We start from the raw sequence: 26,685 nt of genomic DNA, 5'->3' as shown, positions 1-26,685 counted from the left end.
AAAATAAGGCTGCATATAGCTAGCTATTCAGTAACACATCACCTGGAAATGCTGCTAATGTCATGCCTATGAGCAAGCATCTCTGAACTGGTAATTTAATATTTGAATCACTTAAAAGGAGAGCGTTTGATTTTTTTTTCTCTCTCTCTCTCTCTCTAAATACCACCAGACTGAAAAGTAATGGCATCACAAAGGTTCCTATGAAAAAATCTGGCAACAAATCCTAAGTAGTTACAACACTGCGAATTTGGGGAACACTTCATTTTACAGCTTGGAAAACTAAGGACTAGAATATTTTTTAAGTGTCCTCAGGCCACAGGACAAATAAAGAACACAGGTGAGCCTGAAGCAAAGCTTCCAGCTTTCCAGAGAGTTTGCTCTCACTATAGTGTATAGCCCTGCCTTGAGTCTACCCTGTCACTCCTGCTGGTTTCTTCCAATCCAAATGGGGTGGTTTGAGGTGCCTGATGACAGCTTAAGTATTATTTACATAAAAATGGTCTGCAGCCGTTAGGTCTTCATTAACTTCGTCCTTTAAAATATCCTTGACTGATAAGGAATGAGATATTCTCAGAAATGTGCCTGATTGCTACTTTCTATCTGGTTGAAAGATCTCAAATAAGTCATTAAAAATTATGGGGGACGTGTGAACCTCCAGGATGTAACAGAGTGGAACGGGCTGGAGACAGAGTGTATCTTAGAGAATTAAATCTCCACTGGAGGCTCAGGCAAAGTTATACTCTCGCTGAAGAGGGGGATGAGAGCAGATACTTTCTATCTGTACAGGAGATGGAGAGCTTTGGCAACCAGATCAGCTCCTGCCTTTGCTAGCTCCTGAGCTGTAAATGTGCTAATCCTCCTTCCTCATCATACAGTGAGTGTTGATGCCCCCAATGGCTCCTGATGGTGCATCTGGTACTTCACTGGTACTCTGTGCTTACTCAGGGAGGTAAACAGAGAGAACGGTCATGTGCCTTCTGCAGACTTGAACATGGCATGTCTATATAGAAATGAGGTACAAGCAAAGGAAACTCTGGTCAACAGCCAGGGGTCCAGAGTCAGAGAGCCCCTAGTGGATTTCCAAGCCCATCACTTACTAGCATGTAAGCACATCAGACACAGGAATGAGCTGTGTGTGAGTCTGCCCTGTACATGCGTTGCATCGGGCATTGTTGTATGCCAGAGAAGTAGCAATGGACAATGCAGAGTAATTTCTTAGCAAAGGTCTTAGTTCCTATTAGTTTCGTTCTAAGAGGTTAGTCCCTAACATAAGAGAAAGTTCAAAGGATCAGTAACATGAGCAATAAAAGCAAATTTTAGGATCAATACATTTGTGAGAAAAAAATGAAAAGGGAGTCATAGCTAATAACTATTTTTGATTGTTATCAACGAATGTCTCTCTGAGGATGTGACATCTTATCTGGTCTGAGTGGTGAGTGTCTAGGTATCCTGGGAGGTGGCAGCAGCAGCATTTCACAGGAGTTCAAAGAGTGAGGGGCAAGATCCTGAGGCTGGAATGACTTTTGTGTGCTCAAGGAAGACGAATGACAGAAGAGAAGAAAGGTCAACATGCTAGAATGGAGCAAGGTGAACAAGAGCAAGAGTGAGAGAGAACCAAGTGTGATTCCCTGTGTGAGAGCCTCAGTGCTATATCTGAAATATAGCCAGAGTCTGCTCAATTATATGTTAAAAAACAGAAGAATAGCTTTGGTCAGAAGGTTCCCATGGCTATATGATTCCCAGCAATAACAACCATAGGTAGCCACTGGTCAATCCAAACACTTCATAACTACCATTGGTTACATTTTACAATTTCTTCCAAGGTATCCATACTTAATGTGGAGCTACTTCTGCTAAGTGCACATCCACCTCTCATCAAATCACATCCCCAAGGATTCCTTCTCAGAGATGCATACTGTCTGCCAAGGCTCAGAACAAGGCATGTGTCAAGATACAGATTGGTCCAGTAAACTCCTATGATGTCATAGACCAAGTTGATGATTCCCCATGTTTGACCAGGTTTCATGAATTAATCTTGTTTTCTGAAGCTCTCGTTAGAGTTGCTTTCAGTATAATTAATCAGCAGGGCACATCTGAAATTATTCTGCATGGGGGCGGGGAAGGCAGCTCAAGCTCCCAGCATACTGCTGGGAAAGAATTTAATTGTAAGATGTGTTATCTGTCAATGTGATATAAGTACATCTGAAGGAGAGAGAGTGGAAGGTGGGGGAAAAAAAGAGAATGCTTCTTTCTTTGAATAAGTGACTTTCAAGCACTCTGTTTCATCCTAGAGGTTGGGTGTGTATTTTAAGAATGCTATAACAGCATATAATGTACTGATTTAAAGTAAACGATTTAAAGTAAACTGATTTAAAGTAAATGACAAAATTCTCTGATTTTTTTTTTTTTTTTTTTACTGATTCACTTTTAAAACTTCCCCTTTCATGTCATAATCTATGTCATCAGTTTTTGGGGGGAAACACCTTTTTTTTGTTGTTGTTAGAAATTTGGGATAAATAACCTAATGATTTCTTTTATCTTCTATCCAAATGACTAAGTGAAGGAAGAATTTTACACGTGATAAAATGAGTTTGTTCTTGTTGTTTGCTCTGCTCAAGGACTTTGTCTGGCTTTCCCAGGAATAATGTAGCACAATCATCTCTTAGTATCTGGCAGAGAGTTGTCACCTTCCCACCTCACAACAAGAATGCTGAGCTCCTTTAAAATGCTGTTATTTTGCATTAGCACTACATTATGCCATATAGTTAAGTCAGAATATTGAAATCTGAGAATGATATGTCATACTGCGTATTTGGGGAATGCTGACCAAAAGAATTTTACACATGGCAGCACAGATGCTGGGTTGTCCAAATATTTCCCACCGACAGGTAGTTGACTCCCCAAAAGGAGAATCCACTGATATAAAGGACTAAGTGTACTGCTGAAATGAAGCCCTGAGCCTAAACACCACCATCCCTGATCACATGTTTCAAGGTAGGATGCCATCTCCAACTCCGTTGATTGTTTTTGCTCTCTCATAATATCCTGACTCATTCTTATGGCAATAACCACAATTTCTAAATATTTACAACTATTAATCTGTCTGTATATTCATTGTGACAGCTAATGGAAATTCCTTCCTTCTTCATTCGCTTTCTCTCCTTTCTGGGCTGTATCATGAGGCATTGGCAAATCTCCCTGTGGCTGCAGTGGCCATGTGACTGGCCCAATAGAAAATGAGCAGGCTTGACAAGGATTATTTCTAAGCCAAGAATCCAAAGACATGAGTTCCCTTTAGTGCATCCTCCACCCTTCTTCTGGCTTCCACGAAGACAAGAAGACTCTAAGGAATTAGGATGGCATCAAGTCAGGGATTGGCATATTCCCAGTTCATTTCAAGGGGAAAAAAATCTATTCTTTCAAAGCATGAACTTTAGCATATACCTATTATATATGAGCTATTAGATAGTCTTTGTCCTTCATGTTACAGGAGCTACTCTTGCCCTAAAATAATCCCCAATCAAAATATCAGTTTCATTACAGCAAGCACTCTATCTTTTGCATTCATCATTACAGACTTCTCACCTAGCACTCTAATAAATACTGCTGAGTGCTTGCACACATGAATGAGAGACTATATCTTACCTCTATATTCATATATACCGTTGTCATAGGTCTAGCATCTTCATACAGATGCAGAGTTATAGCCTATCAAAAACCTTTGCTGAGGGGAGAAGATGAATTTGAAAATTTATATGTTACTTCAGTCTCCAGGTCTTATGGTTTCTACTAGGATGACAACTTGAGCCCAGTTCTTGCTTCTCCTCCATTGCTCTCATCTGCCAGGCCCAACAAGAAAAGAGGTAGCTAAGGATTTCAATCTTCACCTTGAATCCTCTGGCTCCTGTCAGTTAAAAGCCAGACTGTGACATGGCTTTAACATGGCTCCTTAACATCAGCATCTTTTTAGTATCAAGATAGAGAAATGGGCTCATTTAGTGACAGTAAACTGCTCCCTGTGCCATGCACTGTGTCTGGTCCCAATTTGCCCCCTTCTCCTTCCTTGCCCTTCCCTCATACCCATCACAACTAAATGAAGCCTGTGACAACTGTTGTACTTAGGCAAGTATGCTACCTTAACCACAGCCTAGGGATTTCAGGGGAAAATCCATTATTTTAAAAAAAGACAAAAAAAAAAAAAAAAAAAAAAACAGGATTGTACCAGGTTTTCTAAAGGCTTATGACACACTCCTAAGCTTTTCAGAAAGGGATTAATTTTTTGAGAACACTCAGGTCACACTAATTGACATGGCCTGTGTAATTAAGTCTCTGTTTACACACTGGAAGCCCAGCTGCCGTGAGGCTAAGTCAGCTTGACAGAATGTCTTTACATGTCAGGAGAGCAAGCACGTTTCTTGTGTCCTCCTCAGTCACCTACATGAGCCCCTGATTGCTCTTCTGAGGAGACACTCAGTGGCTTGGCTGTGTGAAGATAAGACTGAACAGGAAAACTTACAAAAGAGACAAAAGAGAAGCCGCAGCAAGGACAGCTGATGAGAGCCACCTCATAGGCCATGATGGGTGCATTTATCAGTTCTTTCTAGTACTTGGCCTTTCAGTACTACTGCTATGCAAAGAATGGATCAGAGTTGTCCATGCCAAAACAGCATTCTCTCAGTCCTTCTTACAGACAACAGGGACATGGGAAAAAAAGTACATGAAACCAAAGTGTCAATTTCTCTGCTAGAAAAGATGAAAAAGTCTCTTGGTTATAAGGAATCTTCAGTCAATGTCAGGAACACACACACACACACACACACACACACACACACACACACACACACACACACCCTTCTTTGGATCCTAAGATTTGGAAACCTCTGTGTGATTTTTTAACAGAGTTCTCTGGATGTCTAAGGGTGGCCCCACTCAGCTGCAATGTAAAAAGGGGGACCTTTTCTTGTCCTGAAGAATTGGTTCACACTGCCTTTAGTGGAGAGGGTTATACTCACATAATTGCTATGTTTCCAAATTCTTCCCACAATCTGAAAGCACTCAGAGATTAGCCCGCCTTCTGGAACAGTGCTCTTTTCTTGCAGGGATGACCCCTGTGGGTTGCAACCTCATGCATGAAGTCTCTTGGGGAAGCCTTTCTAAGGTATCCTGTGACTCCATCATTTACTCCTCGGGCAACACTTGGATGTTAACAGGTCCCCCTGTTGCCTTACCAAGTACTTATCAACAGACTCTGGATGAGTTCTTTGTTGTCCCAGAGCATCTGATAATGTCCAAGTCACAGTGTGTGACATGAACCTTCACTTGATAGGAGTGTAATTTTGAGCGAACTCCTTTACTGCTCTAAGCTACAGTCCTCACTGGTGAAATGGGAATAATCCATATTTGCATGTTCTTAATGGGGATGCTATAGCAATTACTCTAATCCATGTAAAAATCTCACATTACACCTCTCATGAAATAAGCACTCAGTAAATGTTACCTTCATCTTCTTCTTCATCATCATCACCACCAATGGCCATGAATGTATGTAAAGGGAAACATAGTATCCACTTGAATAAATGTGAAATTTACCAAATATAGACACTGGTATAAATAGCCATCTACCTGGAACTTGATGACGTTAGAAATAAGCAATTGCGGAGAAGAAAGGTGGAGAAGCCAGTTTGATGAGGAGAGAAAAATAAATAAATGAGGAGAAACTGTGAGTTCAGTGCGGAGGTTATGGGCTTAGGGATCAACCTAGCATGTGGAGAGCTACACCAAACATGGCGTTAGGTGTTAGAGACCTTCGCCTTACAGTTCTCACTGTTCAAAGAGTAGGTGATGGGAACACAGTAGGTTGAACCTAAGATCCAATAAGGAGTTTGTCCTAGTTGACAAAGATACAGCTTTTCTTAACCTAGGGCTTAAGTCTGGGGCAACCAAGGTGGCTATTCTTTTGGAAAAAGCTCTTTCTACTTAGAATCTATTTTGGGGGACAGTAAAAAGTACCTTCAGGTTTCACATCAGTCATAATTACTTGAAGGTCAGTAGGGGCACTGGGTAGAAAGGCAATTATGGCTAATCTAGGGCTGCAGTTTCCATAGCTCTAATGCTGTCACCACAAACTTAGTCAAAGGTCATCAAGTTTAGAATAGAATCAGCAGCTTTCCATCAGGGGGCCATTTTGTCTCTCTTCTCCTTACCATGGGCATTAAGACTCTTCAGCTGTCATGTTTAGGAAAATGGGCTATTCTCTATTGTTATTCCATGACTAAAGAGAGCTGTCATACAAGTGAGCACCCTACACACACACACACACACATATACACACACAAATTATCCAGTCTAAAATATTCTTTGTGCCCAACTTGAGAAACCCTAGACTAAATTAAGGGCTTAATTAGATTTATCACTAGAATTTACCCCAAAAGCTTAACTTTATCACTTATGCACTTACTACCTTACAAGCAAATTGTGACCTTTTTTTTTTTCCTATGCTCAAAAAGAATATACTGAAATTACTTCCTGTCTTGCCTCAGAGCTCTATTCCTAAGACCCACAACTCACTAGCAGGTCCTTTGAGGTTCCCGGTGTCACCAAAGTCCATCCCAATTCTACTGCTCTGAGGAATGTAACATAACCGATGCTGGCAAAGGCATGAGGTGTGATCACTGTGCACAAATGGTTTCCTGCCTGTATAGCTTTATTCCTAACCCAAACTTGACCAAAAGACACATACAGCTCATCTGAAAAGCACAAGTTCTCAAGTAGCGTATGCAAAAACATACTCACACCCTGCAAAACACTGTGAACACCCATACCATCACAATGTGAAGGCAGGAGCTGGCCAGGAAACGGGTTCTGAGAAACTGAAACTTTATTGGACTCTCCTAATTCATTTCTGTCAATACAAAAAGTGGTAAGGCCAAGATGATTTTATAGAAATTCTCTAAGTTCTCAGGAGACGATAGCATCCTTCCACTGGACTTGTTCTTTAATGAGACTAATAAGTCTCACTTCTTTAAAAAAAAAAAAACATTTTGAAGACTATGCTATTGACATGCACAATCAATGCTCAAACTCTCTTTCCTTATTTCTCCTCAGAGAACATGCAGCAAGAATTTATCAAGCCTCTTTTGGGTCTCATGCTCTGAAAACGGCACTTTGAGCTGACTAAACAGGCGTAGGAGCGAACTTTCAACACTAACCTGCCTCTCTGACAGGCTGTGCAAGCACAACCCATCAACACTGACACGGCAAATAGCTTACCGGTAAAATGCAATGGAGAGCGATGCAAGGAAAAGCCTTGACTTTACTACTTGAGATGTGTTCCCTGGTTCTACACCACCTGGGAGCTTGTTAGAAACAGAATTCCAGCCCCGCCCCACCTCCATCTCAATCAGTACTTTAACAAGGTCCTAAGGGATTCCTAGTACGTGATGCCACGGGAGTATTATGTCTGGAATTCCTAAAACACCTGTGTTTTAGACATCACTCCATTTGTTTTTAGGTTTTCAGCCCTTTAACATACATGCATACATACATACAAGTGTGCATATATGTATATACACACATATGTATATATATATATACACATACATACGTATATACAAATATAAACATGCACACACATATATACATATACACATATACATATGTGTGTGTCTATAGGGTTAGTATGCTTTAAATGGGTGGCAGATCTGTAAAATATTTAGTAATACATTTATGTGGGGTATAGGAGCATTCCTGAAGCAGAACAGAGTGTATAGCCGCATTCTGCTTCTTAAGGCTCCCCCTGTAGCTGGCAGTTGGTGCCAACAGCTGCTGGGATTGTGAGAGGGGAGAGCACACCACACGACAAGAATGAGCTTCCCGGTCTCACTCCTGACTCTTCCTCAGCAAAGTCCTACTTAGAAAAAATGTAGAAAATAGCCATCATTTCTGAGTAATTGACTTAATCTGTGGCTGCCTGGTCATGTGAGTCCAAACAGGAAGGCAAGATGAGGCTCTAAGGACACAGCTGCCTTCATCAGCGGGCGCAGGTGGTGCAGCCCCAATTCCTGTGTAACAAAACAACTCTTAGATTGCAGACGCCTTGGGACCAGTGGCCTCACCTGCTCTTCTCTAGAGAAACAATTAAACGCCATGTCTCCTGCCAAAAATGTTTTCCCATCATCTCTCCACGTTCGGGTTATTACTAAAGGTTTTTAAAAAGCAAGAGGGGCCCACCTGGAATCTCCGCATGTCACGTGGGTTTCCTGCATTCTTTAGGCAGTTTTGGTTGCATTTAAGGAAAAACTTCAGGAAGAATCTGTGGAGAAACAAAGGGTCATGGTTAGCATATCAGTCCTAACAAGGGGGGCAGGGTCACAGTCAGAAATCACTTCTGGGTTAATTACGTAGTCTTTTTTTCTTCCTGCGTCTCCTGCAATACTCAGAGTGGGGTTAGACTGAGTGTTATATTCAAGGGCCAAGGGTGCATATTCTTTCTGACGGGAACACTCTTGGTACTGTCAACAGATCTCACAAAAGCAGCAAATCCCCCAAGGGAGTATTTTTATTCAGAGAGCCGGTCTTCACCACAAATTAACATGGGTTCCAAACAGATCTAATTGAGAATTCCCATGGCCCCCAAGAATAACATATAATTTAAGTGTTGTAAGTTCACAGATGATGAATGGCAAAGAGGATACTCAATAACTCCAAGGAGATGGTGAACACCTTTAAATCTTAGCATCTCCAAAGAAAACGTTCACATGAGCAGCCCTAAGAGGAGTGGTAGGATTCACATGATGATTAAGTCCTTCTGGCTTCTCCAATCTTCCAGATCATTCTTCTTAGACACTTGTCTTATTATACACAAAAGCTATTTGTGTTTGATCTTGGACTTTCTGCCTCTCTACCCACCTGAATAAGGTCTATAGTGAGATCGACTCTATTTTAATTGTCCAAAAACGTCCTGATTTGTATGATGCAGGACTTGGTCGCTCTAAGTAACTACTACAGTTATACAAGTCCATCAGGGAGAGCCAGTCATTGGAGAATTTTGTACTATGGTATTCATACTGGTTGCCCTTAGTTAAACCCCTCTGTCTGTTTTCTATTTGGGATAAATAGAAGATTTTTACATCTACCTATTTTCTACATATATTTTTACTTTGGGGCCAAGATATCTCCATGAAACGCATTAAAATATTGGTCAATGAAATTCTTCAAGAAATCTTTTCTTTACTTTTTGCCCCACTTTAGGGCCACATCAGAAAAAAAAAATGTCAATTCAATATAAGTAAGGTGTGTAAAAATAGCACTCCATGATGCCTCTGTCTGAATTTAGTATAGCACTGTGTCAGTCAGCACTGTAGCCCCCTTGACCCTCTCTCATAAAGGCACACACCACACCACATCCAAACAGCTTCCACATCCAGCATCTGTTCTTCCTGGTCTCTTGGAATCTTCCAGGGAGGGAATATATGGAAGCGTTAAAGAGAAACGACGACTTTTTGAAGCAAAACGATAAGATTTTACAGTGTAAGAATCTTCTTAAATGAAGTCATTTAACATTACACAACCCCCAAGGAACGCCCAGCAATGAGGAAGCATCTGATAATGGTTTGCCCCTACTTCCAGGGCCTCCCCACAGAGGCCAAAGCTTATCGACCTTCCGTCTAGGATGAATGACTCACAGAACACTGCTAAAGTCCAGCTGTGTATAACAGAGCCCACCCTGGGCCTCCTGCACGCCCAGAGCAGCTTGGTCGCTGCACATGTTATCAACATGGCGTTTGCACCACCGTGCTCCTCTGAGCCCCAGAAACTGAACACGCCAGTATATGTGGCTTTCAGACATTATCGAATATGCCAAGGGTAGTGGTAATGAGTTCCTCGTATTTCTGCAGCTAGGTCCTATACTTAAACCACCCCAGAGTCCAGAAGGGAATGATTCCCATTCTTATCACAAGGGAAAGTTTGTGTGCTGTGGTATACTATAGTAAGGTATAAAAAGCACAGCTTTTATAAAAAGTACCCAGTATGGGATCCATATCCAAAGTGTAGCAAGTGCTACCCATGTGCCTCCAGAAGAGAAGCGGAACCTCAAATTGCACATCTATAAAATGGGCATAATGAGCTATATACCTTACGAAGCAACTGTGAATATGAGCTGAGATGCGGCGTAGCGCCTCACACTGGTCAGGATGGTGGAGGCGGCAATAACAGATGCTTCGGGATAGTTTTGTTTTATTTAGTTTCATTTTTGAATTCATTTATTATTTTAAAAAATTCAGATTACATCCCGATTATTACTCCCCCTCCCTTATATCTTCCCGTTCCCACCCTCCCTCCCTCTTCAGCCCTATTCCCCTCCCCTAGACCTCTGACAGAAGGGGACCTCCTCTCCTCCCCCCATATGGCCACAGCCTATCAAGTCTCATCCAGATAGCCTGCTTCCCCTTCCTCTGAGTGCCAACAGGCCTCCCCACCAAGGGGAAGTGGTCAAATCGGGGGCACCAGAGTTCATGTCAGAGGCATTCCCTGCTCCCCATGAAGAATGAGCTGTCCGTTGGCCAGATCTGAACATGGGGTCTAGGTTTACTGCATACATTGTCCTTGGTTCATGCAACAGTTTGTGCAGGGGCCCCTGCTTCTGAGTATTTTAAACACACTGCTCCTTTCCTGCCCCTTAAATAATCCCTGCCATTCACCGTGTATAAGCTAGGAGGACACTCAGAATCAGAGACATCAAATTGCTTGTCTACAAGTGAGATAATGTGAGTCTAGAATTGAACTTTTGATACAGTGGACCCAGAGACAGGGCTCTGAACCAGTACACTCCACAAAGTGTTGATAACAATAGAAATATAGTGAAGATGTTAATGCTTGTTGCCCTGCTCGTGGAAATTGAAGTAATAATACTGACTCAGAACAATGGTTTTACTAGGAGAACCACAGGATTATTATCCCCCTCCCAAAGCAACACCAAGCCGGGATGGATAGCCCCACCAATCTCCCTCCGGTGGGCCCCCCTGCCTGTCTCCCCATGGTTGATAATACTTGCCGCCTGTACGTGTTTAAGCCATTTGAGCCCAGGCCTGACAGCCAGATTCAGGTTGCATTAGAAGGAGCTGTCATCACACCCTCTGGCATCCTCAAGTCAGACAACTGCTAGCCACCGTGAAGGGTTCCATCTGGTGCCAAAATGGGTTTTGAAAGACAGGCAAACTGGACACTGGCTTTGCCAGAGAGAGAAACATCAAGGGAGCCAAGAATCTTCTGCCTCAAAGATGAGCAAGACCAGGGCTCCTGTCAGCAGCTCATCGTTAGCACAAAACCTATGCCGGGCACACACCGGATTGCTGTTAAAGCTATGCCGGGCACACACCGGATTGCCATTAAAGCTATGCTGGGCACACACCGGCTCACTGTTACCCTAAGCTGCCCTGCCACTTGGCCTGCTGGCAGAATCCCCCACCCACCCCCTCAACAGCAGATCACTTGCTGAAATTGAAGTCTTGACCATCTGTCACGGGTAAGACAGCCGTCAACTGGTGCCTGGGGCCTCACACAAGCCCTTATGTGGCAAAGACACTGTGAAGGGCCAGTTCTTTTGGGGAAAGCCAGTCCCACTCCAAGGCCTTAGGAATTCTCTCAAAGTTTTCCCGTAAGTACAAGCCAAGTATCTGACCCTTTGGATCACACTTCCTTAAAGCAACTCAAGAAGAGTAAGGAGGAGTTAAAAATACCCTCAGTGAGAGATTGACTCAGATGTTACACACAGACTCGAGGGCTGATGTATCCAAGTAAACATATAAGGCGTCCCTGAACTCGGGGACGTGTGTGTGTGTGTGTGTGTGTGTGTGTGTGTGTGTGTGACTAGTGTCTGCTAACCCACATAGAAGATCTCTGATTCCAAAGGGCTTTTAACAAAGTGGAAGCTATTGTAACACAAAACCATATGTTTGTCTAAAGAACTGCCACATTCTGTGTGTTTGATAAAAACGTCAGGGAAAGAGCATGGCTGCCCTACCCCAACTGTGGGAATCTGACCCTCAGCAGGACAAAGCTACTACTGACACTGCAGAGTTCCGAGGACTTCCATAAAGTCCCGGGATCAAACTCTCTTTTTAACTCAGTTCTTTTTTTTTTTTTTTTTTTTTTGGAGGGGTGGCATGGCTAGGTGGTGAGAAACCCAACACCTTTCAGCTAACTTTCTGTAGGAGTAATATCATTATTATTTAATAGATCTTTCACTGGGTTATTATCCAAAGCAGTTAAGTTCCCAGGGTCTCTCTGAAACCCCCACTGAAGTCCTTCATGATAAGCATGCCAGGAAGGAAGTAACTCACCTGGAACACAACCCACAAAGACTCTCCAAAAATAAGGGACGTAGTTAGAGTTCAAAACTAGTGTTCTAGATTTCCAATAGGGCTAGTCATGATACGCATTTTCCATGAGTTACAGGACCTGCGTGTGTGTGTGTGTGTGTGTGTGTGTGTGTGTGTGTGTTGCATATGTGTGTGGTTTATGCACACATCCACATATGCACCCAGAGTATTCCAGCGTCCTGTTCTACCCTTTTCCACTTTATTCCCTTAAGATCGCTCACTGAACCTGCAGGGTATTGTTTTTCCACTAGGCTGGTGGCCAGCAAGCACCGGGGAACCTCCTGTCTGCTCCCAGAGCAGTGCTGGGATTTCAGTTAGAGGGACAGCAATGCATAAGGTTTTAAGTGGATCCAGGGGATCTGGACTCCGGTCTCAGTGTTCATGTGTATTCAGCATGTCCCCTTCTTCTCTGGGCCCTCTCCACAGCCTGAGTCACATGAGAACTTTTAAAGTGGCTTTAACCACCTCTTCAATCTAACCTCCTCAGTTCACATGTGAGGAAAAATGAAGCTCAGTTGTGGTAGTTGTGAGAGCAGAGCTGTATTTCACAGCCTTCATCCTTCCAGAGTGACGCTGGTTCCTCACACACCAATCCAGCAAGAGGTCAGCACTTAAGCATGTGAACATTTTAGTCTACCACTTCAGCTAAAGGAAGTGACATCACAAAACCGGAAGAGGCATCCCATTTAAATTCTGTGTAGATTCATCAATCGGGCTGATGTGGAACATAGTCCATTATTGAAACAAACATGTTGTAGAATATATTTCTCGATTTTGGTAATGTATTTTTAGTAGTTCACAAAGCAATAAGCAATTTCAGTTATCTGCCCTGAGCATGTATATGAGAGCTTAGTACTGGTAACCAAAAGTACTGGATTGTGGAAAGAAAATCAATTAGCCAACATAATCAGACTCCTACATGAAGGTTTGAAAAACAAAACAAACTCTATCCCATGTCTTGAAATAGATGGATAATGGATGGCATGGGACTTAAAACTAGTGGCATTTAGTAAATACTGGCTCACTAAATAGAATCTAGAGTCTGCCTTTGAATACAAATCAGAGCTCTCAATAAAGATGGTAGCAAAGTTTACTACGCAAGCCAATTTTGTTGGAGATGAGAAAAACAGGTCAAGTCCAATAATCCTGTGACTCTGAGTGTTGTCCACAAAACATGGGTATAATAAGACTTCCCCCCCCCCCGCCAGACAATTGGGTAACTTTCACCAAACATGGAGCTTTGTTGCCAAGCAAAATGTGAGATCTTCACCAAATGGATTAAACCTCTTTGTGCCTCAGTTTCATCACTTGTAAAAGGGAGAAACCATTAGAACATGTTTTAGAAGATCAGGAGGCACCTAAAGGGTGTTGAAGCCTAGCACAGAGGAAGTGATAATGCTCACCACTGTAAGTTATTGGGAGCAGGGCCATGCTGCCTAGACTAAGAGATGTTAAGAGTTGCAAACATGAAAAGCATAATTTCTCGGGCATAGTGTAGGCTAAGAAAATCAGTGAAGCCCTGTGTTCCCAGTAAGCACTATAGGCTTCATCAAATGACCTACAGAAAGAGATAGTCATTGAGGAAAGGCAAGAGTACTGCAGCTTCTCCCAAAGCAGAGGAAGGCAGGGTCTTAAGTTATGGAGGACTCATGATGAGCATCGAAGAACCTCCTTATGGAGATGGCTTCAAATGTGGCAAACAAGCCACTGGACAAAATGTCCTTGTTTTTACCACAGGAAGACTTCTGCCTAAAAAGGGGCAAGCTTGGATGCAGGCAGAGTCAATGGCCAAACTCTGCCTAGTCGGGGTAAGCAAGTCCTCAATAGTTCCTGCCTCACAGATATGTCTGTCAGATATACTGGGCCAAAAGGCTGAAAATGATGCTCCAACGTTATAGAGAGTTTTGGGGGACTGTTCAGGTAGCAAACTGTCTCTGTCATCTTCTCATTTGGAAAGCTACTAACCTGCACTCCCAGAATACACAGGTAATCAAGTTTATTCCTTCTCAAGTCTCTGATGGAGTTGAAGACCAGGTAGCTTAGTTTTACAATGAAACTTAGTTGTTTAGGGGTTAAGATGTTTTTAGGTCTAGATAGATGTTTTAAGTTGATAATGACAAGATGTGATGGAGATTGATTTACATTCAGAATTTTAGACGCACCAAGATAGGAAAGATGTTTTCTTCAAGGCCATCAAATACAAATAGCCAAAATACTAAGAATGTAACATTTACATGTTTCCTGATTGTGTCGTGGTTCTTCTTGCTATAGGTAGTCTATTGTAGATATGTGTAATAATATAAATGTATATGTAAAAAATTTAATTAATAAAAAAAATTATGGAAGACTCCAGCTAGTCAGCGCTGAAGGGCACACAAAGTAAAACCATCTTCCAAGCACTGCCTGTATATTGCTAATTGTTATGCGAAGCAAGCGCAGTGGGTCTGGACTGAACAGGTTGAGCTTTTTACCTCTCCCAACCCAAAGTCTGAAAAATCACGTTTGCTTGCTTGCAGCTGTGCTCATCACGCCCAGGCTGGGGGGGGGGGGGGGGGGGGGTGGTGTCAAAGCCCAACTGAACAGAGACATAAAACCCCAGTTCCTAGCTTCAGTGTCTCTGAAAGTCCCCCTGACTTATGCCCGCAGATGGCGAGGCGGCAGACGGTCCTTCCCAATGGTATTCAGGACGCGGGGATGCACTCTGGCCTCATACAAGGAACAGCTGTGTAGAAACAAATGTGGGGTCCCTTCTGGGTGAAGTTCAAGCTGCTCCCACACAGGATCTGGAGGGAGGACAGGGAAAGGCCTTGTAATTAAAAGGACCTCTTTGAAGTCACAGAGTACCCTATCGCCTTTGCCGCAACAGAGGATATCTCGCTTCGGTGTGAGGCTTCCAGGCCCGAGATTACCAAGGAAAAAAATTCCAGGAATACTAGGATTCTCCCAAATGGAAAGTATGTAACTGTATAGCACCTGCTCTTACTCAAGACCACCTAAGTTGCCCGAAGCTGTCTGAGAAATGCCCTCTTGTAGCTCTCGGAGTCTCAACGCTCTGTGAGGAGCTAAGCCAGAGTCCCACAGCACTACCATGGGAAACAGGTGCCTTTGAAACAGTACAGATCAAAACGGAAAGAGAAAACTCAGTCTTCAAGGTCAAAGAAAGCTTCCCGGCTTCTCATTCACAGACTACGCTGTAGGGTACAGTTCATCCATGTGAAAACATGATACCCAATAGTCAGCCAAGATCCCAGGGAGGCCACAAGGACAGGCCAGGAGGCTGACCTGAGCGAGGGCCAAGCGCTTCTCCTCTTCTCCTATGAGAAGCCACGGCAACGGAAGACCTGTCTGACATACTCCACACAGCCCTGGCTGTGACACACAGAGGGCCGAGCGGGAAGCCATGAGGACTCTTTTGCTCTTCACAGTGGAAGAGAAACTGGAATCAAGCCATGACTTATCTTGGAGATCCCAGAGGGAGAGCATGTGGCTACCCCTATTACTGGCCGCTGACTTCAAGAAGTCTACCTTCCTGGGCAGATGCTGTCTGGATCGTAGGCATTTCTGGAAAGTGTGTGCAGCCTAAAGAGATAAACATGATCACCTTGAAAAGGATTCATTACCTCAGAGCTCAGAGTTTGGCTTGGTGGGAGGACATAATTAGCAGCAAGAGCTTAAGGGGGAGAGAGGGGTGTTGGACTATCACAGCAGTTGATTAAAGAATTTAAAAATAGTTTAAAGGAAAAGGGCCCACTGCAAATAGGGTCCTTAATCTAGGAGTCATATCCAGCAGATAGCAAAAGGGGTCAGGACTGCCAAAGGGTGGAGAAAGGTGAAGATCCAAGAACCAAGAGGAAGAGTGTCTCATAATCTCTCAGAGACACCGAGAAAAGTGTGACAGGCAGGGCCTGGGGCTTAACATTGACTTCTGCTGACCCAGTCCAGCTGATTGTCCTGACAAGGTTTGCTGAGCATTAAATAAGAAAGAATAATAGAATCCCAAACCTGAGAGCCCTTGTGTGACAGAAAAGGAGACGCCCGTTGATGGCACTCCCAAGTACCAAGGCTTTCTTGCCAGAGTATATAAAGGCTCAAACTGGCCCTGGGAGGACTTTTAAAATCAGTGTATATGATTTGATATGCAGAAAAATATCACAGATTAAAAAAAAAACCAAAACAAAACAAGTGTTTGTCAGCCCTTCTTGGCCCTTGCTGAGGGAGACAGACTAGGCAACAGTTGTTTGAAACTATTTCTGTCACATGGAGCATAGTCTATAGGTGGTCAGTGGGTATAGGGACACCTGCAGCCTCTGTCACATGGAGCATAGTCTACAGGTGGTCAGTGGTCATAGATCACCTGCAAAGTTTGAATAGCTTTCAGTAGTGTTGGGCCTTGGACTTCTGGTTTACCATTGTAAAGCGTTACCTAGGATGGAAAGTACATAGGTATTGCTTCCTTACTGCCTCAGTGATGATAATATACCCTCAAGAGTCAGACATACAGGGTGAGGCAGGAGAACGTCAATATTTCACCTTACACATTTTGACAGAAAGCGTGGGCCCAGGATCATTTGTGAGCCGTTATGCTTGGGGTGTATTAGTCCCCACTCCTGCAAAGACTGCGGAGTGCTGGTGCTGTTCACATTTTATAGATACGATAGTGAACATTATGGAAACTGCCCATTAAAATATATTACACACTCATTCATACCAGAGATATATTTGCATATAAGACACATATCTTATTATCTTATGAAAGGAATGTAGTTCATTGACCATATCTGGAAATACACTTTACCATCACCAGGTTAACTAAATTAGAGCTAAAGCCAATGAAGGAGATCCTGGCACTTTGAACTCAAGTCATCCTCATTACCAATTCTAATGTTTCAGGTTTGTTCATGACCACTTTATGTGTGACCCCCCTCAAACACATTTTAACCCTGCTGAAAAGACTGGAATATTTAACTGTAACAAAATGGAGAATTAAGGCCAAAGAAAAACCAAGATATCCTGGGTCTCTTTGAGGGAGGACAGTGAATGAGACCTTAAGGGGTTAGTTTGATTATACATTATTATGCGTTCACAGTCACTGCCTTTGAAAGTCTTTCATGCAGCCGGAAAGCCACAGGTGGAAAATGGAAGGCTTTGCTGGCCCCATTGTTCAATATGTATGTATTTAAAGTTGTGAGGCCCATTCATTTAGACTCTGATGTTCTCATTTCACTTGCCCCTTTAAGGACTCAGATAGTTTCACTATGAATTGCCCTCTTCTGTGGAGGTGGCAGATCCCAAGCAGGAATGAAGACCGGTCAAGTCCATAGTAACCGAGACATACAGCTTTCCCTGGACTCTCAGCTTACCATTCTTTGCCACTGTTTGTGAAGTATAAATATTTGTTAAGTATTCATTTGCTTACTTAACCAACAGACCTTTCCAGAGAACACAGGGTATACTGGATGCTCCTGGGTACCAGTTGCACCAAGAGCCTAGTGATTTTAGTTCAAGGATTTTGTCCAAATAAAAAGCATTTTAAGTTTCATTTTCCAAGAAAATGTTTGCTTTTTAGGACATTGTATCCAAGTAATTACCAAGAAAAGCTGGACACCTTTAAATGAACTATTAATCTGTTGTGGCTGTTGTTAGGTAGGGGCCATTTCAGTGAACCTTAAAGCGCCTCACAGTGACAGTAGTGGCCATTAGCAGGTGTATAGCTCCCTCATTCTTCTCCTCCCATCATTCTTTGCTTCCTTTCTTCACTGTTAGCTGCTTCTCTGGGTCTGAACTGTCCTCTCCATCTTCACACCATCTCAGCTTCCCGTAATCCTACAATTCTTTCCGGTACATCGTAAATGGGCAGCATCGTGAAAATTCCCTTACACCCCTGCAAAATTAGCCGCGTCGCCCTTCATTGCTACGCACTCGCCACTCTTGGCCCTCTTGCAGCAACTACGTTTATTTGTGTCATCACCTGCCCCTCTGTGGCACTCCCTATGGAGCCTTTCGGTTCCCACGGCAGCCAGGACAACTATGCTTGAGAAGCAGCTAATGAAGGCCTGACCTAAGTTGTACATAAATACTAATGGCAGCTAATTTCCAATCACAACACAGGGATGATTCCCCTCCTTTTCCGCTTCTGCATTTTTGAATTTTCCATTTGTATACAATACTTCCACGGAAGAAACAGACAACTTTAGTGATGTAAAAATCAAAGTGCATATCATTCACCCTCGAGCCTAGAGAAGGTTCCTCCACTGGGCAATGGGTAACTGAGGAAATAAAAATGATGAGTGGTTTTTCTCAAAGTCTCTGTGTGCTAAGATTTGCCATTTAATTCAAACAAGCATAGTTAAGAGCTATCCATCTCACGGTCTGTGACCATTTATTAGTTTCATACATGCATAATTCATGCAAGCGCTCATTGGTGTCCTTAAATGTCCTACTTAATACTGTCTCGACATCAAAGTTCAACATATTATCTCTAAGTTAAGTCTGTCATTGTTCTTACAACATTTACCTGGAACCCACAGGGATAAAAGGCCATATTACCAATAGACTAGAATGGATCTCCCCTTTTTAAAACTCTCCAGGTCATTTCTGCTAACTTTCATGGACTCTGTGGCTTAAAAATCTCAATGATTTGCTAGCTCTTCATTCAGTCTGATTCCCTGGGTCCTTTGTTTCCCCCATTCATGGTCCTGACTTCAGTACTTCCTAAGCCCATCTTACTGGCCAAGCACAATGCACACAGCCATTATTGTGGTGGGAACTCACTAAAGAGGTCTGAGACAGTTTTTCCTTAGGATTTCCTCAGTGACTTTAACAATCAGTGGCCATGCCAGACCTATATTCTAAGGAATATAATGAAGTTGTGAATCCAAAGAGAGATCTGCAGAGAAAGAATGGATAGATCATCTCGTGCCATTGAACTTTAGATTGAAAACAACAACAACAACAACTTAATTCAAATCCCTGATAAATCAAAAGGGGCATGCCATTCCTTCACTCCTTCCCTGTTATCTTCAGTGTGGGTCACAGAGGAAGAAAAGGAACAAGATTACTGGGGATGGATGATATGTGAAAAAAGAAAAAATATTTTTTCTGTAAGGAAAAGGAACAAGCTCATTTTTCTACAAACAAACTAGAGAAGAGGAGGGAAGAGGAGGAGAAGGAAGAAGAGAGGAAATCCTTTCTAAATAATTTCCACCCTTGGGAAAAGTTACCAAATACTTATAAAGATGGAAGTTATTTAGAAACGATTTTAAATCAGCATCACCCACCCTTTCAATATCCTCTACCATTTTCCCACTCACTTTTCCAGGCACACACTCCCTGGTTCCAATCTCCACGTGCTGCCTGCATCCCCTGAGCTTACACATTACTGAGATAATTAATTTAATTTGAGCAATGGCTTCCATTGCAAACAATCATTGCAGTCCAACATGCCACACAAGATGGGCTCGGATATGAACAAGTGACCCCTTAATTTGGATTTAAAGCTTGGGACCAGTCTTCAAATAAAAATGACCAGGGAGCATTGTGCCCACAGAGTACTGACAATAATCTCATGAACTTCCAATTATTCCAGTTCATATTATGGACAATCCAATAAGTCTCTATGTTCTATTCCATAAAAAAATATAAAAAGAAATTTATCATATTAAAATAAGAATGCAAAATAGAGCCTGACACTTTATTAAGCTCTGCTTCTCAGGATATCATAAGGTTGCTGATGGAAAATGAAATTAAGCAACCTCATAGATGAAGAATGGCATCATTAAGACTTTCACAGGTGCTTTGGTGCTCACAGGTCACTCACTCTCTCTACAAGTCACTCTGGAACAGCTTTGGTTTAAACTCCAGACACCAGGGAATGTGAGCTATAAAATCTCCACTTTATTACCTAAGTTGATCATTATTTACTAAAATAAAGCTGCTAAAAGAAGAGAGGGACTTAGACATTATCTACTGCTGTCATCTTAATCAAGAGCCCCTGGATGGTAGACATAACAGCCCCCATTGGTGACAAATACCCCAATGTGGAATGCAAGCTTGTGCACACATGCATTACTGTGCAATAGGTCTACAAGGTTCTCAAGAAGGGGCGAAGTAGGAGTGTATGATGGGTTGCTAAGGGTCGGCCTGCCTCTGCCTCCTGAGTGCTGGGATTAAAGGGTGTGTGCCACCATTCCAGTTCATTTTCTCCTATTACATTAGCACTCCCTTCTTCTCCTTTAGCAGTACTTTGTCCTCACTCTAGAGTTCTTGAATTATAAAGGCATTGGGGTCTTTTGTTGTTGGTGGTGGTTTTTGGTTTTTTTTTTTGTTGTTGTTGTTGTTGTTGTTGTTTTTTCATCAGGCATGTATGTCATTGGGTTCATTACAGCCCTCAGTTCTATGACCGCCTTAGGGATGGCCATGCATAAAGGCAGTCCTGTCAGAGCCCATATGAACCAACTGCAGGTCTTAAGCAGTTTGAACAAAATGTCTTTCCTTCTATGACAGCTTAGCCAAAAAAAAAAAAAAAAAGAGCCATGAAGCTGAGTTGCTGCAAAACCGAGTGCCTTAGAGAGGATCCTTAGAGAACACAGCCTAGTTGGCAGATACCGGTGGTCACAGGGAAAAATATATCTCTGACACATGGGGAGAAGGGAGTAGAGAGGACTCTCACCCACAGATGCCCTCCAAGAAGGTTAAGGTTAATCTAGGCAGACATGTTGACCAAATCACGACATGGAGCAGATGACAGAAGGGAGAGACTCAAACAGTACATGTAGAAAGTACAAGGTCTGCTCCACAGAGTCCTGGTCAGACTCTACAGCAGTACACCTCAGGCACAATCAAAAGCATATGCATGTATTATCAAAAACATATATGGACATAACTGAAGCAGATAGATAGATAATAAATAGACAGATAGATGACACATAGATAGATAGATAGATAGATAGATAGATAGATAGATAGATGACAGACAGACAAAATGAGAGGTCTCAAAAACCAGAACTCAAATCTAAGCAAAACACTCACTTATATTTTATATACACCTTCTACACGCAGCCTAAAAGTAATTTAATACACTATTTTAGTGCAACTCATCACCTGATGTTAGGTGTGGCATTTTCTTTTTGTGGCTTCCTGTTGGTGCTCAAATTTTTTTTTCATCTTGGCTCATTTGGGATTTCTGATTTTCAACTTAGAAATGCTGAACTGTCCACGTTCACAAACACACATACACTTACATACATTTTGTTTTCTCATAGAGAATTGCTGTGCACTCTCAAAAATGATGGAGGCTTTTCAATGACATGCTTGGAACTTGTATCACAAGGAGCCCTAGCAGGCAATATTAAAGAGGCAACGAGGCTTCGCACAGACCTTTGCACCACCCCGAAACTGTATGAACTGAGGAGTAATGGCCTCTCAACTAGAACAGCTCAACTCTCTCCTGCTGCATGACTCCATAAGCAGTGTTGTCAACATGTCCCCATAGACAGAAGCTTGGGTTGTCTGTTGACAAATATAAAATTGCCCAATATTCCAAACAAGTTTGGGCCAGCCCAACCCTCACCATAAGAAACTAGTCATAAGGCTGAGGTATGGCTGTTGTGTAACAACTTCCAAATTAAAAAAAAAAAATAATAATAATAATAATAATAAAAGAAGGACTAAGGCCAGAGGCAAGGCTTACTGTTTAGAAGCAAGTGCCACTCCTACAGAGGGCCAAGTTCCCTGAGAAGACATTTCTCCAGCTACACAACCTACACCCTTCCCTTGTGATGCCTCTCGGTACTCATCGCTGTAATTTTACCAAGAGTTAAGTGTGGTGCTAAATTTAAATGCAAAATGCTTCCTGAGATAAACATTTCACAAGAAATTAATGATAGCATGATGGATGAGTGCATTTCTCAATTGTGACCAAAGGGCTAGGAAGATGGTCTCGTCAATAAACTGTTCTCTCTGCAAGCCATGAAGATCTGAGGTCAGAATATCAGCAGCCATGTAAAGACAAACAAACGAAAACCAGGCATGGTGGCACATGCCAGCAATCCCCCATGCTGGTGAGGCAGAGAGACACAGGAGCCATCGCCAGGGCTTGCTGTAACCAAGTGAGTGAACTGCACATTCAATATGAGACTCTGGCTCAGAAAAGTAAGGTGAAACGTGATTTGAGGAGGCTACCCAACTTTTCTGACTCTCACACATATGTATATACATGTGTGCATGTACCTGCATGCACACACATGAACACATACACAAAAACATAACATAGAGACATATACACACACAACAACAACAACAAATCAATAAAACTTTGTTCCCCAGCACTCCCTTCCAACCAACCTTTTTCAAAGCAACAGATGAAAAATAAAAGGGGCTTCAGAAGCACATAAGGTCACACCAGGGTAGGACCCGCTGCTCCATACCAGACACATACATTCTGTTCTCTGGTGTCCTTTTAGTAGATCCAAGGCTGGTTTCCTAGAGATGGTGAGATGATCCACACAACACAGCAGTGATAAATGAAATACTGATAAGTGTATCATGTTTTCTATTAAAATACAGTCTCCGTCCCTCAGAGAACAAGATAGAAAGGAACATGGAAAGTTGCAATAGGCCTACCTGTGTCTCTTCTTGAGTTTTTCTCCCCTTTCTCCAGGATACCTCTGCTGTTGTATCCCCAGCCCTCAAATTAAGCCAACAGGTGTGACAAGAGTGCTGGGTCTACTTAAAGCCTACAGTCTGCACCCCCCACTCCAGGCAGTCAACTCCCACAACCTTTTAAGTGGTTCAAATGTTATTTTTTTTTTTAATAAAGAAAACTCTTCCCATATGACGAACTCTTCTCAATCACAAACAGCCTGGGAAAGTGTGGGGGTTCATGTATGTTCCCTTGAACTATGGGATCAAGTTTGCGTGCACTCTGGAGCGATGATGCTCATTTGCCAAGATGACTCAGAGTACAGACTGCCTTCCCATGATGGTCACTTTTCTTCTTTGCAAAAGATTGCTCCAAAGCAGACTAGTGGAATACTTTACCTAAGTGTCAGGCTTTCAAAAACGAATACTGGGTAAAGTCATGGCTCATGTCAACTGGAGGTTACTACTTGCAATGGAGCCTGCTTAGTGCACGCTTTATTTTAATCTTCACAACCGTTTCGCGCTCCCCCATCCATTCACCCACTCTCCACCTCTGCCCCAGTTCTCCAGATAAAAAGCAGTTGAATCACTGAGAGATTAAGTAACTTGCCTTCCCACAGAGAGTTCATGGCAAAGGGAGACATAATTTGAATGCGGAGTCTCAGAGGACCGTCTGTGGTCCTACGAACTGGAGCAGAGCTCTCTGTGAACTGAGGTACTCAATGCCACTGGAGGGTCCAGCAGTCAACACACACCGTGATATGGCATTACGCAGTGAACTTTCCAGCATACCTCTCTAGTTAAAGATACAACCAAATAAAACCTTCCTCTGCCCCCAAAGCAATCAACTCTCCCCTCTCTGAGATGTCAACTAAAATCTCCCTCACCACCCTCTCATTCCCTCCCTCTGCCTTGGAGCTCTCACAACACTGCAGTCACATTAGCCATTCTTCTTTGCACCAGCAGCCTCTCTATTCTTTTGTATTTGCTGCCAGAACATTCTCTTGTTAACTCTTGGGTTCCTTCTCAGGAGAACAGGAAACCCACAGTTAAATATCAAAGGTCCCAGCAATCCCCCTGACTCTCCCAAACGAACTTTCCCAATCTCTGTCTTCCATTTCCACCACCATCAGAATGCTGCAAATATCCCCTCAAGTCCCGCACCCCACTACTCCTAGAATGGCTTCCATGCGTATACATGTTTATTGGGAATGAAGCCTCGGAGACCAGCACTTCCCCAACATTCCAAACACAATCTTTTTGGTGCTGTTCATCATGGGCCTGGAAGCCTGCTATTTATACTCTTTTGAATTATTCCCAGCGCTCCCCCTCTGGAACTAAACAAAAAAGTTAGCATAAGTGCTTCCAGACCTCAAATAAGACAGTTCATTCACCGACGGTCTCGCGATAGTGGCGGGTATCAGCTTACTATACAAGATGGAGAGTGGGGGATGTGGGTTTAACACTGATCGCTTGCTTTTTGCTACAGTGCTTTAGAAGCTTTTTTTTTTTTTTTTTTTTTTTTTTTTGGTCTCACCTAGTAGAAGGGTCACTGTCTTTGCTGGGATTGTGACAAGCTTCTCCAGAATGAGAGCACTTTATTATCACATTAGTACCAGGGAAAGTCACATAATTAACAGAATTTATCCTCATTTACTCTGTAAAAGCACTAATATTCTAGCTCTCTGCCTCTCTCTAATTACTTTCTTTAACACAACTTTTTTCTGCCCACAAGTTGACCCTTCATAAGGCTCATCTGCAGAAATGTGTTAAAACTCCTTTTTCCCTGCTCCTCTCTATTTAAGTTGCCAGACTTTATTCATCTGAAGAAGCGGAAGAAGTGCACTGAGGTCTGTCATAGTTCACACAATGCCTTTGAATTAGCAGGTGTGACGGTGCCCTCCTTTTGGTAGCGATCCTCTGTTCGGAGTAAGTGATGACAGCCACCAGAATTACTGTTAATTGTAACGTGACGCTGGCACTTCAGCGGCTGCGTGTGGTGGTGAGCTAGCACAGGTTCGGGTGTCTAAGAAACTCAGAAGCCGAGAGCCCCTCAATGCTTCAAAGAGAACTGAGGCTCACCTCCCACCTGCTGCCTTCTCAGGTGCTGCATTAGTTCACACACACACACACACACACACACACACACACACACACACACACAGGCAGTGTGTGTGTGTCAAAATGAACACATCCTTAGACAGTAAAGTCATCATTAGATTACAAGTGCTAATGCCATGGTACTTGCTTTTCTCCCCTTAAAACTGATATTCTCTATATTTTCATATATATATATAAAGGATGTGTGTGTGTGCGCGCGCGTGCGTGTGTGTGTGTGCGTGCGCGCGTGTCCGTGCGTGTCCTTTCCCTCTTCCTTCCTTTATTCTTTTAAGTTTGTGTAATGGGTAAATGTGCATGTTCATATGTGTGCACCTGTGCATGTGTGATAGGGGCGAGGTCTATGTCTGGTGACTTCATTCATCATTTTCTACCTCATCTCTTGAGATTGTCTCTGTCTGAATCTGGAACTTGCCCAGTCAACTAGACTAGCTGGCCAGCAAGGCCTAGGCATCTGCTGGTCTCTGCCCTCCTAGTGCAGGGATTACAGGGATTACCATGGCTAGCTTGTTGCGCTGCGGACAACAGAATTCAGTTCCCTGTCATTGAATGGCAAAAACTTTATCAATGGAGCCATTTTCCTGGACCCTTTAAAAATGTCTTAAAGGCAGCTTATAAAGGACAGAAAAGCCAAGGTTTAAATGAACCTAAACATTTAGTGAAGGCTGAATGTCTACTACCTTTTTTCTAAAACACAGATGAAGGCAATGTGTGCCCTATTCAATACTAACATATTTCACATCATGGTCATGAAGATAGTGGGTCATAAGAAAGGATAGAGTCTTTGGCTTAGACATACATTTTCGTCTAGAGGAAGCTGGTTCACTGGTAATGAAAGAGAATCACCCCACAGGGATGCTAAGAGTGGGACCAAGTTAGTGGCATCCAGACAGTAGTTAACATGGGTGGCTGTCCTATTTCCTTCTGCTAGGAGGCTCTGAAATGAAAGGCTCTGTGGGTCTCCTGTTTGAGGCAAATAGACAACACAAGAGACGGTGCAGTCATCATTTCTGTTTCTCTGCTACCAGGAGACTTGACTCCATCCTCACTACAAAAGACACCAGCCCATATGATATGGAGGAAGAGTGAGTACCCATTTTTCCCAGGGGACATGCAGCCAACCTGGAAATTAGACTTCTTAACCTCCAAGTTTTAGCTCAAGCGTTCTTTTTGCCTATCACTCATTGCTCTGTCTCTTGAAGTCCCTCCACACATCTGGGTCTGGCTAGGATTCATTTAGAACAACCAGATTTCTCCATTCGGAGTTAATGTCTCATTCCTCCATAGACCTAAGTGTTCAAGGTAGGTAAGAGTCTTTCTCATGGCATTTGTCTGGATCATTTCATATTTATGGTATCTTAGTACAATCTAGTCGTTCCATGCATCTGTGAATACTTACAAGGGATTTGTGCCTAACCTCAAGGACAACGGCTAGGGTCTCTAGGCTAAAACTAACTCACCTTTTCTTCCAAAGCTGCCTTTCACATAGCCTTTGGCCAAACACTTCATTGTTCCCTCATAGTTTCTTATTTCCCACCTCCAGGCTTTT

The 26,685-nt window shown here is 42.8% G+C and overlaps 1 protein-coding gene across 8 annotated transcripts in view; it reads right to left on the bottom strand.

Moving 5' to 3' along the window:
* The window catches only part of Ebf1 (EBF transcription factor 1), a 431,261-nt gene that overhangs the window by 129,845 nt on the left and 274,731 nt on the right, over positions 1-26,685 (bottom strand). For all 8 annotated transcript variants that reach the window (XM_051168354.1, XM_051168355.1, XM_051168352.1 and 5 more), the window contains one exon: positions 8,230-8,311. In XM_051168354.1, the coding sequence (XP_051024311.1) occupies positions 8,230-8,311 (82 nt within the window). The remainder of the gene's footprint in view (positions 1-8,229; positions 8,312-26,685) is intronic.

This window comes from Acomys russatus, chromosome 25, assembly GCF_903995435.1.
Source record: "Acomys russatus chromosome 25, mAcoRus1.1, whole genome shotgun sequence".
Taxonomy (NCBI): domain Eukaryota; kingdom Metazoa; phylum Chordata; class Mammalia; order Rodentia; family Muridae; genus Acomys; species Acomys russatus.
This window is presented reverse-complemented; position numbering and strand designations above follow the sequence as displayed.